At 47.4% G+C, this 18,177-nt stretch overlaps 2 protein-coding genes across 2 annotated transcripts in view; both read left to right on the forward strand.

The window, feature by feature from the left end:
* The first annotated feature begins 2,313 nt into the window (after positions 1–2,313).
* Positions 2,314–18,177, forward strand: part of GFI1 (growth factor independent 1 transcriptional repressor) — a 59,828-nt gene continuing 43,964 nt past the window's right edge. Inside the window, exon 1 of the mRNA XM_068242607.1 lies at positions 2,314–2,368. The gene's annotated coding sequence lies outside the window, so the exon portion shown is untranslated. The remainder of the gene's footprint in view (positions 2,369–18,177) is intronic.
* On the forward strand, positions 3,700–4,635 carry LOC137522066 (putative per-hexamer repeat protein 5). Its single transcript, XM_068242091.1, has one exon. It carries the CDS (start codon positions 3,700–3,702, stop codon positions 4,633–4,635), a length of 936 nt encoding a protein of 311 aa, XP_068098192.1.

The raw sequence follows: 18,177 nt of genomic DNA on the forward strand, positions 1-18,177 counted from the left end.
CTCTCTGCCGTGGGTCCACTTTCAGAGAGTCCTACATCACACCTCCAATCAGGCCTATATCACACATTGAATTAGGCTTTCATCTGTCAGGCCTTCAATCTCCATTCATATCTTTATCACTCCTTTAATCAGGCCTTTCTCACTACTCACTACTCCAGTACATCTCCAGTCAGACCTTTATCACTACTCCAGTACATCTCCAATCAGGCCTTCATCACTACTCCAGTACATCTCCAGTCAGACCTTCATCACTACTCCAGTACATCTCCAGTCAGGCCTTCATCACTACTCCAGTACATCTCCAATCAGGCCTTCATCACCACTCCAGTACATCTCCAGTCAGGCCTTCATCACCACTCCAGTACATCTCCAGTCAGGCCTTCATCACTACTCCAGTACATCTCCAGTCAGGCCTTCATCACTGCTCCAGTAAATCTCCAGTCAGGCCTTCATCACTACTCCAGTACATCTCCAGTCAGGCCTTCATCACTACTCCAGTATATCTCCAGTCAGGCCTTCATCACTACTCAAGTACATCTCCAGTCAGGCCTTCATCACTACTCCAGTACATCTCCAGTCAGGCCTTCATCACTGCTCCAGTACATCTCCAATCAGGCCTTCATCACTACTCCAGTACATCTCCAGTCAGGCCTTCATCACTACTCCAGTACATCTCCAGTCAGGCCTTCATCACTACTCCAGTACATCTCCAGTCAGGCCTTCATCACTACTCCAGTACATCTCCAGTCAGGCCTTCATCACTACTCCAGTACATCTCCAGTCAGGCCTTCATCACTACTCCAGTACATCTCCAGTCAGGCCTTCATCACTACTCCAGTACATCTCCAGTCAGGCCTTCATCACTACTCCAGTACATCTCCAGTCAGGCCTTCATCACTAGTCCAGTACATCTCCAGTCAGGCCTTCATCACTACTCCAGTACATCTCCAGTCAGGCCTTCATCACTCCTCCAGTACATCTCCAGTCAGGCCTTCATCACTACTCCAGTATATCTCCAGTCAGGCCTTCATCACTACTCCAGTACATCTCCAGTCAGGCCTTCATCACTACTCCAGTACATCTCCAGTCAGGCCTTCACCACTACTCCAGTACATCTCCAGTCAGGCCTTCATCACTGCTCTATCACACCTCTAATCAGGCCTTTATTTCCAGTAAGGCATCCCTCACTCTTCCAATCAAGCCTTCAACACACTTGAAGTCAGGCCTCCATCACACATACATGAAAAAACGGTGACGGGAAATTTGGGCGCAGTGTGAAGTCAAAAAAGGTCTCATCTTGCTCCTGCAAAAGTCCCAGAGGTGTTGATTACTATTCCCACACCAGGCTGCCATGGACTCGGATAAAGATGTAATTCAGCTGCCATCTATCATTGGCAGGCGAATTGCACTGTTTTTAAAGTAATTTGGGCTCCGTCTTTTGTCGGCACTCAAATTACTGGTATTGTCTGAGCGCCGCTATAGCAGTAACTCACATTATGGCCTATGGCGGGGAATGGTGCCCCCAAGTTTCCAGCCATACATTCGACACATATCCAGCCAGGCCATTATCACACCTCCAGCCATACATTCCACAAACCTCCAGTCAGGCCATTATAACTCCTCCCTCCAGCCATACATTTCACACACCTCCAGTCAGGCATAACATGAAAAACTGATTAGCAAAACACATATTCTCATTTTTCAAAACACACCGGTCCTTTCATCTATAACTAATATTTCTTTATATTAGCATGTAAGACATAAACAAGGCACGGCAGTCTCTTAGACACCGGATATAACATTTAGTACAATGTGATCACTTTTAGTAGGTACAACACATTTATTCATACAGAGAAATTGTCCCTACGAAAAAAAAGGACAGTTGTGAGCTTTGCAGGAAGGATTAGCCTTGGTAGTACATGTAATATTTCACACATGTACCCAGTTCATGCTTCTGTGTTCTGTCATCAGATCATACATGTCAGTCCAGCTCTGAGGTACTGCAGTCAATCTGTATTCTAAATCTGTGACTGTCATTACGGAAGCTGAAGGGGGGGGGGGGGAGGTTGAATTCAGAGATGTTCTCTCGGTTTGTGTTTCCAGCAATGATAAAGGTCTCTGAGAGGTTGATCTGAGTCCAGCCAGCTTGCAAGTCTATGCACTCCAGACACAGTGAGGCAAGAGAACACAAGGGAAGACTGGCCCAGACTAGCGCTCAGGAAGTGGATTCTGTGGCTTTTGGTGGCTGAAAACAACTAAAAAATAAAGCATCATTTTAAAACTAAGGTTCTTTTTTTCAAAGCACCTGTGCGAGCCGCTAAGCACAATGTGCAGCAGCACTGCTCTGATTTCACTCACTACGTGCTAGGTAAGCTTTATAATGTTCTTTTACTTACATTGATGCCATTTTATGTTCTGCTAGCCACACACACCCCTATACAATCATTATAATGACTGATCAATAGTTGACATGCACTGAGCCAACAAAGTTAATAATATAATAATAATAATATGAAGACAGTTTGCACTCAGAGACGGTGATGGCTTGTGAAGCCCTCTCTCCAGAGATGTAGGTCGCTGTGCTGTTTGCTATAACATACAGCAGTCCAGCAATCACTGATACAATGTATGCAGACATATGATATGACTCGAGTGCTTGGATCTGATATGCTTTTGGGACCTCTGGCATAACTTGACATAATTTACTGTACAGAACTGAAGTAGCACCTCTGCAACTGAATGCCTGCATGTGATCCTTGGCTTGGCTGCATGGACAATAATAGGTTATATTCTACGATTAGGTTTGAGGCTGATAGATTAAAAAATTGAGAGAAAATGCAGAAACGATGCCCATAGCCACCACCCACATTTTTTTTACTTTAATTCACAATTAAAAAAAAAGAATAAATATGTTTAAATGACTGTATTTGGAATCTAATTAGTTTCTATAAATAACTCCTCTTTGCTTTTGTTAATTTTGATGCAATAGTCAGCCAGAGATTTAGGGCTCAGTCACACACTAGTTAGTTAGTTGAAATGCATTCAAATGCATGAATAAAAACTCATGAATGGTTTGGTAAGTTTTTGTGCATTTCCATGCATTCTAACTCCCAACGAGTTGACATGCACTGCACAGTTGAAATGCACAGTAGTGTGAATGATAAAATGAAAGTCTATGGACTTTCATGTTCCCTTGTAAAATTCACACTATGCGCAGTAAGTCAAAACTCACTGCAACTCACATGGTGTGAATGAGCCCTAGTGATTTCCGAGTTGAGCTGTCTGGTCTCTCACTCAATGGCATTAATTAGATTGACCTGATTGTACAGTACACTATTGAGGAATCTTAATATTTGTAATAATCTCATCATTGTTGTTTTTCTTATTGTAATTCTCTTTATTCGGAGGTGGCAGAAAAGAAAATAATTAGTTGTATGGGCATTAGCCATAGAAACTGACAGAGCCAAAGGGACTGATAGTGCCATGCAGACTGACAGAGCCATAGGGATTGATAGTGCCATGGGGACTGATAGACCCATAGAGACTGAGTGAGCCATGGGGACTGACAGAGCCATAGGGATTGATAGCGCCATGGGGACTGATAGACCCATAGAGACTGAGTGAGCCATAGGGACTGATAGTGCCATAGGGACAGATAGTGCCATAGGGACAGATAGTGCCATGGGGACTGAAAGAACCATGGGGACTGAAAGTGCCATAAGGACAGATAATGCCATGGGGACTGATAGTACCATAGGTACAGACAAAGCCACAGGGACATATAATGCCATGGGGAATGATAGACCTATAGGGACTGAGCAAGCCATAGGGACTGATAGTGCCATAGGGACTGACAAAGCCATGGGGACTGATAGTGCCATAGGGACTGATAGTGCCATAAGGACAGATAGTGACATGGGGACTGACAGAGCCATAGGGACCAACAGAGCCATAGGGACTGATAGTGCCATGGGGACTGATAGACCCATAGAGACTAAGCGAGCCATAGGGACTGATAGTGCCATAGGGACAGATAGAGCCATGGGGACTGAAAGAGCCGTAGGGACTGATAGTGCGATAGGGACAGATGATGCCATGGGGACTGATAGTACCATAGGGACAGACAAAGCCACAGGGACAGATAATGCCATGGGGAATGATAGACCCATAGGGACTGAGCGAGCCATAGGGACTGATAGTGCCATAGGGACTGACAAAGCCATGGGGACTGATAGTGCCATAGGGACTGATAGTGCCATAAGGACAGATAGTGACATGGGGACTGACAGAGCCATAGGGACCAACAGAGCCATAGGGACTGATAGTGCCATGGGGACTTATAGACCCATAGAGACTAAGCGAGCCATAGGGACTGATAGTGCCATAGGGACAGATAGAGCCATGGGGACTGACAGAGCCATAGGGACAGATGATGCCATGGGGACTGATAGTACCATAGGGACAGACAAAGCCACAGGGACAGATAATGCCATGGGGAATGATAGACCCATAGGGACTGAGCGAGCCATAGGGACAGACAAAGCCATAGGGACTGATAGTGCCATGGGGACAGATAGTGCCATGGGGGCAGATCGCTTATCTCCAAAAGATCACCCTCATGCAGAGCTGTATTGACCAGAAAATGAGCTGAGACCATGAGCATGGGGCTCTTACCCTGAGCAGTGTCTCGAACATTGCCCAAGTAACAGAGGAAACCACTTCTGTTTTTAACATTGGGGTAGCTTGTTAAGTGGAAAGGGTACAAAAAAGTCCTCCCCATCCTTTCAAAAACAAACAAACAAAAAACCCTGTACAGAGTTAAGAACAAGATGCTTTTCATCTTCTGGGCTGCCCTAAGTAGGAGGTGAGGGGTAAGGGTATTACTCAGGACTTGCTTATGCTGGACACTGAAGTAGATGAAATTCTGCATTAGGGTTATTGGTTACTGAGAGGTGCCAAGATTAGGAGGGTTAGTGCTTGGGAATAGGATAGGGGGAAAGTTAAGATTACTCATGTGGAAGGGTAGGGTTAGGCAAACAAGGAGGGACAAGCGCCAAATTATATGATGAAAAGAGTGTCACAATACTGATATACTAGAGCTTTAGTAAGATGAAATATTTAACATGTAATAAATTGCACATAGCTACCATCTCTGTGCTGCTACTGAGTGCCGAATAAGAATGAGACACTCTGGGATCTGCCTATAGAATCTGGTGTAAGGTTGGTAGTGCTGGTGATGATATCCATGTAATGTTTATAAGGGGAATTAAAAATTCAATATAGGTCTGAATAAAGCAGGCCATACACACATCAATTTTCCCGTTCGATCCTCAGCAGATTCAATCACTGGGGGAAATCTGCTGGGAACAAGTGCCACAAAAATGCCAGATCATTCAATTTCCAAAACTAAATTCAATTGGAAGTATTGATCTGTCTGGAAGTTGATCGGGGGCAGGGCAGGAGTGGTGGATGAACGGTATAAAAAATATATTTCAATCAGAGAGGAATCAATCATCTGGGACCATTGGGCAAAAATCTATATGTGTATGGCATGCTTAAAGAGGAACTGTAGTGAAAATAACATAGGGTAATACATACAATTTCTTTTTTTTTCTTTTTTTACAATATTAATTTATGAATCATTTAGTTAGTGTTTGCCCATTGTAAAATCTTTCCTCTCCATGATTTACATTCTGAAATTTATCACAGGTGGCAATATCTTAATGCTGGGCATACACGGCCCGATTTTGCCGCTCGATCGATTCCCTGCTCGATTCCGCAGGCTATTCTCTTATCGTCGCCTCGTTTTTCTTACCTTTTTGCATTGTCCACAATGCAGAATCGAGCGGCGAAAGGATCGGGTGGGAGATCGGACGTGCCAGAAATTATCTATCGAGCCATCTAAATGGCTCAGAATCGAGCCGTGTATTCCCAGCATTAGTCCTGGTGATGTTTGTTTACTAAGAGTTGTATGCACAGAGGGAGATACTGATTGCTTGGCAGTTGAATACAGCTGTTGTTTCCCACAATGCAATAAGGTTCACAGACAACAAGAACTGTCAGGACCATGGTCATGACATCACACTGTGGAAGGGGTGTTACTACAATAACAGCCATAGAAAATGATGTCTCTGGTGATCTATTTGAGAAAAGATAAAGATTTTCATTGGTAAAGGGGGTCTCAGCTACTGATTATTCCAAGCTCATTCTTGGGTTAAAGTTCCTCTTTATATTCCCTCTATGCATCCAACTAATCTTTATGTACCATGCATGTCCAGATTTGCCTGTGAAGAGGAAATTATAGTTTACATGATTCTAGTCTGTTATTGATCTGATTTTATTATTAACAGCAATCTACATTTTAAAGCCAGTTCCTTCAAATGCCGACATCAGCCACATGCTCAGAATTCATCAATAAGTCATTAGAGCGCTATAACTTCAGGTAACAATGGTGCTGCTGTGTGGTTAGAGGTTCTTCCTATAGGCAGAGGCCTGTAGGAGAAGTTACTTTGAAATGTATAGGCTCCTGTCAGGTCTCCCATATGCTATTGCTCAGTCCTAGAGCGAGCCAGGTGGGGCGAGGGAGGTATTTCTCACAGTAACGGATAGAAATATCACAGCATTTGACCTTGACATTAAAGGCCTGGAGGGAGATTTCCAGCTGGGAATAAACAGAGTTGAGATTAAGTTAAATAGAGATTGCTTACAAAAGTTTTGGGTTAATTAAATACTAGAAGTTCCGAATTTTGTGGAAGGACTGAGGAAAACAGAAGTATACATTTATAATATATGCTGTACTTATTTCTAACTGTTCATACAGAATGCTGGGACATGAGAGCCATGGGCTGAGCACCGATATTAGACTATCAATAAGTTTTTTTTCAACCAAACTAACTACTGTATGTAGCTATTAGCTTGGAAAAAAAGATGGCTTAGGCCTCGTTCACATCATTTAGCGCAGATGGCTGTGCGATTGGAACGCAACGCGTCCGATCGCACGCCATCTGCGCTCCTATGCGCTGCGCTGCAGATCCCATTCATTACAATGAATGGGATCTGCGCTGCGATTCCCAAAAATGCGTGCAGCACGCGATAGCGCAATCGCGCTGCCACGCAGCGCATATGATGGGAACGGTAGAAGGGCTGTCTATGCCCTTCTACCGTTCTTGCGTGTCGCACACTATACGCGCTGCCAAAATGCGCACGGCAGCGCGTATAGTCTGAACGAGGCCTAAGGGGTGACCCACATAACATGTATAAATACATCAGAGGGCAATACAACAGCTTGCCAGATTAGCTTTAATAAAAGTTTTATACATACCTGGGACTTTCTCCAGCCCCCTCCGCACGGATCGTTCCCACGCCGCTGGCCTCCACCTTCTCCTGCACCGTTACCGGGCCCCATACGTTGTGCCAGTCGCGGCCAGTCTGAGCAATACAAGTGCGCGCATTACGTATCTCTCCTGCGACCGCGATCCATGCGCATGGGGTGCACTTTAAGTATAGAGTGCTTGAGCCTTGAGGGGACCCAATGTAATTCTAGCACTGGGGCTTACAGCTCCTTAGCTATGCCACTCCCTGGGGAGACTTATGGCGGAATCTGGAAGGTCACTTTAACAATAATTCCCAAATAGAGGGAAAAGGGGTCACTCTAACCCAGGCTTTCTCAACCAGGGTTCCCTGGAACCCCAGGGTTCCTTGAGGACTCTGCAGGGGTTCCTTGGGATTTTCCCCCATCGTGGGGGAAGTATAACAGAGAACATTATAATAGGTGGTACTGTAAAAAGAAGCACTAAGTTGGGGGTCAGAATAATAATGAGCACAGTATAATGAGTGGCAGTGTAATAGGGGGTAATGAAATTAACAGCCTCACCTACTTTTAAAGACCATGCCTCAAGAAAAATAAATGCAGGGGTTCCTCGAGATTACAAAATTGTTTGCAGGGGTTCCTGAAGATCCAAAAGTTATTTACAGGGTTCCTCCAGGGTAAAAAGGTTGAGAAAGGCTGCTCTAACCCATACCTATTTAAAACAAAGTGTTAATAATAAAAACTTTATAAAATAAAGACACCTAATATTTTACCAAAGATAATGATAGAAAAAAGAATCCCTTTTTTATTTTCACCTGTATCTTCCTTTATTCTGTATATTTCTGTCTTCACATGTGTATTTGTCTTTCTTCGGATATGTATACCTCTATCTTGTGATGTCATCATCTTTTGTATATGTCTTTCTCCTTGCGGTATTTTCCTTTATATACTTATTTCTTCTTCTTTGTCCTTCTATTTTTCTATTCTTTTGTCTTTTCTGTTGTTCCTCTTCTGTTCTCTTCTTTCTTATCTTGTCAGTATTACAACATGACAGATGTCAGACACCAACTTCTTATTAAATATTTATTATAAATAGTTATAGGTTTAAAAATTACCCCTTTAACACATTTCCCTGTGATGGAGCAAACATCTGGAAAGCCCCTTATCATCAATAGGAGCTTCCCCCTCCCCCAGTCATGTGATAACCATGTCTCCCCCAGTCTTGTGACAAGACAATATACTCTGTACAGCTCTGCAGGAGATGTCAATTCTATATAAATACTAAATAATAATCATAATAATAACCACCCAGTACTACCAATAGTACGCATGCATTTTACCAACCTCAGGACATACATAGAAATGGTGCCTAATTTTCGACATCAGTTAACTTGCATGTGGCCTGCCATGTATCCGCGTGGGTAAAGCTAATGTGGAAAGCAGCACCGAAGGATGGAGCTTGTCATAATCCTGTCAAAACAAAGGAAACCTGTAGAAGTGGAAAAAGCAGTGCACATGCTACAGTCCATCATGAACTGTGCTGCACAACTCATCCACCTCTTCTCCTGCTTCTCCAGCCCTATCTCCCTCTGTCAGTCACTTCACTGGCTCCCAGTTACACAAAGGGTTCAGTCCTACCGTCCTACAAGCAATCTCCGTTCTACTAACAGTATTCTCCTGTGATTCAAGACTTCTCTCGGTCCTCTCCCCATCTCTGGAACTCCCTCCCTCAACACATCCACTACTCACTCACACGTACCCTTTTTAAGAAGCAACCTAAAAAAATCACCTCTTGAGGCAAGCATACTATCTTACCTAGGACACTTTGGCTACTCCACCACTTTACAATCTCATTCACAGCTTTCCTTCCCCTATTATCCTATCCCTTAACCCATCAGAATGTAAGGCTGATTGGCTAGGGCTTTCTTTCCCCTTTGTCTCTCAGTGCTGTGTAATGTGCACACGTATCTTCCTTCCCTATGTAAAATCTGTAGTTAATTTGTTGACTGCATCAGCTGGAATCCCCCATTGTCTTTCATTGTTAACTGTTGTATTGTTTATATTATTATACTTTGTATTCTACTGTACAGCACCGCAGAAGATGCTGGCGCTATATAAAGCAAATAATAATATGTGCCAACCTTGTTCTCTACAGAACACCACCTAACACCCCTCCAGGTGCCATCAGTGAATAATCCTTTCCCCGGTATGGCTATATTTTTCTGGTCTGGGACAGGAAATCTGCAGTGGAGAGATTTGTTCATGAATAGAGATTGTGTAAATAGTGTTATCGCTGGACTCAGATTTGTTGTTCTGCTGCACTAGTCAGTTAAGTTTAATCTCAAGGATAAAAACACAAACAGGTGGGGTGTAGCAGCCAGACTCCCATCAGTGTATTTGTCCCGCATAGCCATGCAGGTAAAAGTTATATCTCTCTCACCTGCAGAGTGCTGTAAACCACAAACACATAATTATGCTTATTTACAGAGTCAGCAAATAAAAGCTTTACAATAAAATAGAAGTTATGAACATCACTTTTAGACTCAGTAAATTGGCATAATTACTGGCAGCAAAGCCTATAGTGAACTAACATGGCATATGGGTAATTCCCTCTCCAGGAATAGACTGCCAGGGCCATTGTACAGAGGGAAAGGGGATTCCAGGTACAGCAGAATAACCTCAAGCTCATCATGTGTGCCAGGGCATAACTACAGGGATGCCCAGAACTGTGAGGGCATCCCAAGTGTTAACCTGGAGGAACTCCAGTGAAAATAATGTAATAAAAAAAGTGCTTCATTTTTTTTTTAGTAAGTGTTTGCCCATTGTAAAATCTTTCCTCTACCTGATTTACATTCTGACATTTATCACATGGCAACATCTTTACTGCTGGCAGTTGATGTCACCTGAATAAGATACTGTTTGCTTTTTTGGCAGTTGGAAACAGCTGTACATAGTAAAACAGCTGTTATTTCCCACAATGCAATGAGGTTCACAGACAGGAAACTGCCAGGACCATGGTCTTCACAGTTTCCTGTCGGAGGAGTTTCACCACAATATCAGCCATACAGAGCCCCCTGGTGATCCGTTTGAGAAAAGAAAATATTTCTCATGTAAAAGGGGGTATCAGCTATTGATTGGGATGAAGTTCAGTTCTTGGTCATGGTTTCTCTTTACTAAAGGGCTCCATTCTTCAGGCCAGGTGAGTTGTTGGCTACACTGGACATGGTGTGAAGATTATGATGGCCACATGTTTTATGATTCTTGCAAGATGGGCTCCCAGGCTGTGAGGGTCATCAAGGAAAGAAGGGATGGGGGACCACTCAAAATTTTGCTTTGAGGCCCCATGATTTGTAGTTATACCCTTGCATGTGTGGGTCAATTACAGCTTGATATGCCAAGCCAATGGATCCCTTTCCAATCAGAAACTGGATAGTGATCAATTCCTGAACCACACTGCAAACTGATGTAACAAGAACTCTGTCAAACCTTATCTGAACAGCAAGCGATGCACCACTTGATGCAGCACAAGGCTTTAAGTCCACTGATCCCCACTGCTCACACTGAGATTTTCTAGCATTTCCAAGTGAATAACACTTTCTTATTATCAACCCCTCTACTCTCCTCCATCTCCATAAAGCTAGTGCGAGCGACAATCTTTGTCACATTTAAATGCACCAAGCCCGGTGCAAGTCAGTAGCCACATGTTGGGATTTCCAAGTCACACCAAGGTCTACAGCAAGCAGTACCTCTTTCTTTTTGTTATGAATGTAATAATCACTCCCAACCAGAGATGTTCAGTGAGATACCAATCATTCCAAGTTGATGCAAATGTTAAGCTTATTTTATTCAAATCTATGCAGCTTGGAAAAGACCGGTGAATTGTGATTGATTTTGATTGGTCCAGTCTCAAGCTACAAACATTTGCATAAAATTGACCCAAAATTTGCATCACCTCTAAATTATTATCACGTTACTGTCCTACTCACATTTGTCTAGCTCCACCGCCCATGTGAAGAACTGAAACTAGAAGCCTCAGAGGGAAAGTTATTTTTTTGTATATGAATATGACAGCAAAAACCCCAGTGGACAATCTTATAAAGGTGTAGCGAACGGTTCGCCGGTTTTGCGGAAGTTTGATTCGCCCTATAATGCACTATGAGGGTCAACTTTGATCCTCTGCATCACAGTCAGCAGGCACATTGTAGCCATTCAGGCTACACTAAGCCCTGGAGCCCCACCCCCCCTTATATAAGGCAGCCTTCGGCGGCCATTACAGTCATTCATCTGCCTGCTATTAGACAGACTAGGGAGAGCTGCTGCAGACTTGTTCTTCTAGGGACAGATTAGTTAGGTTCTTGGCTGCTTAGCTTGCTCCTGGCTGATAGTTATTGCTTTTATAGCACCCCTCAATAGCTCTTGTCAGAGCTCATCCTGTACTTTTTTTTTTCTGTGTGTCAAACTGACACTTTTGTTGCATGCACAGCATTGCTAATTGATAGTGTGTGTGCCACTGCCAGCAGCCCAGCACATTCAGTGACTACCTGTGTGTGCTGCACATTGTACTACCCAGTACTGCATAACCCAGTACCTGTTGTGTTTACTTAACCCACCTCATCACTGCATATACCTAGCGTTGTGTTGAGTAAACCCAGCTCACTGCATCTAACTAGCTGTTGTGTTGAGTGAGAACCCACCTGGCTACCTCACTGCATCTAACTAGCTGTTGTGTTGAGTGAGAACCCACCTCACTGCATCTTAAGTACCTTTACTGTTCAGTGAACCCAGCTCACTGCATCTAACTACCCAGTACCTGTTGTGTATACTTAACCCACCTCATCACTGCATATACCTAGCGTTGTGTTGAGTGAACCCAGCTCACTGCATCTAACTAGCTGTTGTGTTGAGTGAGAACCCACCTGGCCACCTCACTGCATCCAGGCCCGGCCCTAGACCATTTGCCGCCTGAGGTAAACTTTAAAGAAATCGCCACCGCGCCCCCCCCCCCACCCCAAGCCGTGGGTGTGGGGGGGGGGGGCCGCCAGAGCTGGAGGGGATAGCGGGCAGGAAGGGGGTATTGGGCCTAGCGGCGGTTCAGCCTGCGCTCCACTGACGTCACTTCCTGCTACGCCGCAGGAAGTGACGTCAGTGGAGCGCACGCTGGAACGAGGAAGAGGTGAGTGATCCCCGCCCGTTGCCTCTTATAGCTGCAGGCAGCCAGCGCGCATAACAAGCTGGAGGGGAGCGGAGGACGGGGGACCCAGGCGAGGGAGGGGGGGCTCCGACCCCCCTCCCCGCCGCTAGACCCAATACCCTCTTCCTGCCCGCTATCCCCTCCAGCTCGGGCGACCTTCCACAACCACGGACGGGCGGGTGCCGCCCCCCGAGAAGTGCCGCCTGAGGCAAACGTTTCACCCCGCCTCATGGGCTGGCCAGCCCTGACTGCATCTAACTACTTGTTGTGTTGAGTGAGAACCCACCTCACTGCATCTTAAGTACCTTTACTGTTCAGTGAACCCAGCTCACTGCATCTAACTACCCAGTACCTGTTGTGTATACTTAACCCACCTCATCACTGCATATACCTAGCATTGTGTTGAGTGAACCCAGCTCACTGCATCTAACTAGCTGTTGTGTTGAGTGAGAACCCACCTGGCCACCTCACTGCATCTAACTACCTGTTGTGTTGAGTGAGAACCCACCTCACTGAATCTTAAGTACCTTTACTGTTCAGTGAACCCAGCTCACTGCATCTAACTACCCAGTACCTGTTGTGTATACTTAACCCACCTCATCACTGCATATACCTAGCGTTGTGTTGAGTGAACCCAGCTCACTGCATCTAACTAGCTGTTGTGTTGAGTGAGAACCCACCTGGCCACCTCACTGCATCCAGGCCCGGCCCTAGACCATTTGCCGCCTGAGGTAAACTTTAAAGAAATCGCCACCGCGCCCCCCCCCCCCAAGCCGTGGGTGTGGGGGGGGGCCGCCAGAGCTGGAGGGGATAGCGGGCAGGAAGGGGGTATTGGGCCTAGCGGCGGTTCAGCCTGCGCTCCACTGACGTCACTTCCTGCTACGCCGCAGGAAGTGACGTCAGTGGAGCGCACGCTGGAACGAGGAAGAGGTGAGTGATCCCCGCCCGTTGCCTCTTATAGCTGCAGGCAGCCAGCGCGCATAACAAGCTGGAGGGGAGCGGAGGACGGGGGACCCAGGCGAGGGAGGGGGGGCTCCGACCCCCCTCCCCGCCGCTAGACCCAATACCCTCTTCCTGCCCGCTATCCCCTCCAGCTCGGGCGACCTTCCACAACCACGGACGGGCGGGTGCCGCCCCCCGAGAAGTGCCGCCTGAGACAAACGTTTCACCCCGCCTCATGGGCTGGCCAGCCCTGACTGCATCTAACTACTTGTTGTGTTGAGTGAGAACCCACCTCACTGCATCTTAAGTACCTTTACTGTTCAGTGAACCCAGCTCACTGCATCTAACTACCCAGTACCTGTTGTGTATACTTAACCCACCTCATCACTGCATATACCTAGCATTGTGTTGAGTGAACCCAGCTCACTGCATCTAACTAGCTGTTGTGTTGAGTGAGAACCCACCTGGCCACCTCACTGCATCTAACTACCTGTTGTGTTGAGTGAGAACCCACCTCACTGCATCTTAAGTACCTTTACTGTTCAGTGAACCCAGCTCACTGCATCTAACTACCCAGTACCTGTTGTGTATACTTAACCCACCTCATCACTGCATATACCTAGCGTTGTGTTGACTGAACCCAGCTCACTGCATCTAACTAGCTGTTGTGTTGAGTGAGAACCCACCTGGCCACTTCACTGCATCTAACTACCTGTTGTGTTGAGTGAGAACCCACTTCACTGCATCTTAAGTACCTTTACTGTTCAGTGAACCCAGCTCACTGCATCTAACTACCCAGTACCTGTTGTGTTTCCTTAACCCACCTCATCACTGCATATACCTAGCGTTGTGTTGAGTGAACCCAGCTCACTGCATCTAACTAGCTGTTGTGTTGAGTGAGAACCCACCTGGCCACCTCACTGCATCTAACTACCTGTTGTGTTGAGTGAGAACCCACCTCACTGCATCTTAAGTACCTTTACTGTTCAGTGAACCCAGCTCACTTCATCTAACTACCCAGTACCTGTTGTGTATACTTAACCCACCTCATCACTGCATATACCTAGCGTTGTGTTGAGTGAACCCAGCTCACTGCATCTAACTAGCTGTTGTGTTGAGTGAGAACCCACCTCACTGCATATAGCTAGCATCCCCCGAGATGGACAAAATGGACAAACCAGGTAGAGGAAGAGGTAGAGGCAGACCCAGAGGAAGGCCACCAGGCACCGGCAGGTCTGTGCGAGGTGGTGTTGCTCTGATTTCGTGCGGACCTGCCCCAAAATACAGTGCTCAGAAGAAGGCACGTGCCATCACTTCCCAAAATCGTGAGGAGGTGCTTGAGTATTTAACACAGAACACCTCATCTCCCGCAGCCACCAGCGCTACAACAAGCACCACATCCGCTGCATTTGACACTTCGCAGGAGTTATTTGGTGGTGGTGGTGAAATCACTGATTCCCAGCCACTACTGTCACAACAACAAGAAGGCGCAGGTACACCACCTCATACGTCTGAGTTAGGTGGCGATAGTATGGACGTAACGTGTGTGGATGGGGATGATGGTGGACCACCTGAAGTTGGTGCACTTGAGGAGGTGTCTGAGGAAAGCGCAGCTGGCCAGGAGGATTATGATGACGATTATACGGATTCCACATATGTTCCCGGTAGAGGAGATGACCAGGGGGACAGTTCAGAGGAGGAGTCAGAGAGGAGTAGGAGGAGACGACTCCATGATAGAAGCAGAGGGAGCTCGTCCTCAGAAACAGCTGGGGGCAGTGTCCGGCGCCATGTATCACCAGCTATGGCCAGCCAGCACACATGCCCTTCAACGTCAGCTGCTGATGCCACCGTAGCGCCATCACCCCAGGGGGGCTCAGCGGTTTGGAAATTCTTTCACGTGTGTGTCTCAGATCGGAGCAAAGCCATCTGCTGTCTCCGCCAGCAAAAATTGAGCCGTGGAAAGGCCAACTCTCACGTAGGGACAAGTGCCTTACGAAGGCACCTGGAGAGAAGGCACAAACAGCTATGGCAAGAACACCTGAGGAAATGCAGCACCCCTCAAAAGACAAGCCACCCTCCTTCTCCTCTTCCTCCTTCAGGTGCATCGTCTTCATCCACTTTCTCCCTTGCACCTTCACAGCCACCCTCCTCCACACCGCCTCTTCCCTTCAGCGGTTCCTTCTCCTCTGCCCACAGCAGTACCCAGCTGTCCGTGAAGGAAGTATTTGAGCGTAAGAAGCAAATGTCTGCCAGTCACCTCTTTCCCGGCGTCTGACAGCTGGCGTGGCGGAACTATTAGCTCGCCAGCTATTACCATACAAGCTGGTGGAGTCGGAGGCTTTCCGTAAGTTTGTGGCTATTGGTACACCGCAGTGGAAAATACCAAGCCGCAATTATTTTTCACAAAAGGCCATACCCAAACTGTACCGTGCAGTTGAGAGGCAAGTGGTGTCATCTCTGGCACACAGCGTTGGGTCAAGGGTCCACCTGACCACGGATGCCTGGTCTGCCAAGCACGGGCAGGGCCACTACATTACATATACAGCCCATTGGGTCAACCTGGTGACCGATGGCAGCAAGCAGGGAGTACGTGGCTGCACAGCGGACCGACTTGTCACACCTCCACGGCTTGCAGGCAGGCCTCCAGCCACCTCCTCTCCACCTGCTACCACCGCTTCGCTGCCGTCATCCTCCTCCTCCTCCTTGGCTGGTGTCACGATCTCCTCTCCAGCTACACAGCCCCAGCACCCCAGGGCCTATGCTGCATGCCAGGTACGACGGTGTCACGCAGTGTTAGACATGTCTTGCCTGAAAGCGGAGAGTCACACTGGAGCAGCTCTCCTGGCTGCTCTTAACAAGCAGGTGGAGCAATGGCTGACCCCGCACAAGCTTGATATCGGCAACGTGGTGTGTGACAACGGCAGCAATCTCATTGCTGCGTTGAATTTGGGAAAGCTGACACACATACCCTGCATGGCACATGTGCTGAATCTGGTCGTGCAAAGATTTGTGTCCAAGTACCCAGGCTTAGAGGACATCCTGAAGCAGGCCAGGAAGTTGTGTGGGCATTTCAGGCGCTCTTACAAGGCCATGGCACGCTTTGCGGACATTCAGCCTAGAAACAACTTGCCGGTGAGACGCCTGATTTGCGATAGCCCGACTCGCTGGAATTCCACCCTGCTGATGTTCTCTCGCCTGCTAGACCAGGAGAAAGCCGTCACCCAGTACCTGTATCATTACAGTACAAGGACACAATCTGGGAGGATGGGGATGTTGTGGCCCAACAACTGGACACTGATGCGAAATGCATGCAGGGTCATGGAGCCCTTTGAGGAGGTGACCAAACTAGTGAGTCGCGATGAGGGCACCATCAGCGACTTGATCCCCTACGCCTACTTCCTGGAGCGTGCCGTGCGTAGAGTGGTGGATACAGCTGTGGAGGAGCGTGAACGAGAAGAGTTACGGCAGCAGGAGTCGTGGGAGCCATTTACACACGAACCCGATGTTCCCACAACACCTGCGGCAGCACAGAGGGGGGAGGAGGAGGAGGAAGAAAAGGAGTCGTGTGGGGAAGGAGAGGAGTCAGACTCTGATGATGGTGATGATGTGGAAGGTGTTTCTGTGGAGGAGGAAGAGGCGGCGGAAGAAGAACAACCGCGGCAGCCATCACAGGGGGCTTCTGCTGCTCCACGTTCCCGTGGTATTGTTCGTGGCTGTGGGGAGGAAGAGGAGTTGCATCCCGTCACTGAGGAAGAGCAAGAGGAGATGGAGAGTACGTCTGCATCCAGCTTTGTGCAGATGTCCTCTTTCATGTTGTCCAGCCTGTTGAGGGACCCCCGTATCAAAAAACTCAAGACGAATGACCTGTACTGGGTGGCCATGCTACTAGACCCTCGGTACAGGCACAAAGTGGCGGACCTGTTACCAAGTCAACACAAGGCGGAAAGGATGCAGCACTTGCAGAACAAGCTGTCGATGATGCTTTACAATGCGTTTAAGGGTGATGTGGCTGCACAACGCAATCAAGGTACCACTGGCAGTAACCCTCCTCCTCCCAAGTCCACGCAGGCAAGGACAGGACGCTCCAGCGATCTCAGGGTGATGTCGGACATGCAGACGTTCTTTAGTCCAACTCCTCGCCATAGTCCTTCCGGATCCACCCTCCACCAACGCCTGGACCGGCAGATAGCTGACTACCTGGCCTTGAGTGTGGATGTAGACTCTGCGAAAAGCGACGATGAACCCTTGGACTACTGGTTGCACAGGCTTGACCTGTGGCCAGAGCTGTCCCAATTTGCCATACAACTTCTCTCTTGCCCTGCCGCAAGCGTCCTGTCAGAAAGGACCTTCAGTGCAGCTGGAGGCATAGTTACTGAGAAGAGAAGTCGCCTAAGTCACGACAGTGTTCAGTACCTGACCTTTATCAAAATGAATGAGGAATGGATCACGGAGGGCTACTGCACGACCGAAGACTAAGTCAGTCCCCACACACAGCATCTCTGCCTGCAGGCCGCTTGACTGCCTTCTCCGCCACCACCAACAGGGTCCAGGACTCTAGGCGGATTCCTGAATTTTTAAGGCCGCTGCTAGCAGCGGCCGCTACACAAATTTTTCTGGTGCGTGTACATGCCTGCCTATTTTTTCTGGCTGCACTGCGGGCGGCTGCAACAAAAAAACAAAAGGCATGTACATGTGCCCATTCCCCTTCGTGATCATTACCTTGCCGCGGTGAAGG

Source organism: Hyperolius riggenbachi, chromosome 6 (genome assembly GCF_040937935.1).
Source record: "Hyperolius riggenbachi isolate aHypRig1 chromosome 6, aHypRig1.pri, whole genome shotgun sequence".
NCBI classification, from domain to species: domain Eukaryota; kingdom Metazoa; phylum Chordata; class Amphibia; order Anura; family Hyperoliidae; genus Hyperolius; species Hyperolius riggenbachi.

What these genes read in the sequence shown, in the direction of transcription:
- LOC137522066 (XM_068242091.1), top strand. Translation starts at nt 3,700, where the DNA reads ATGGGGACTGAAAGTGCCATAAGGACAGATAATGCCATGGGGACTGAT.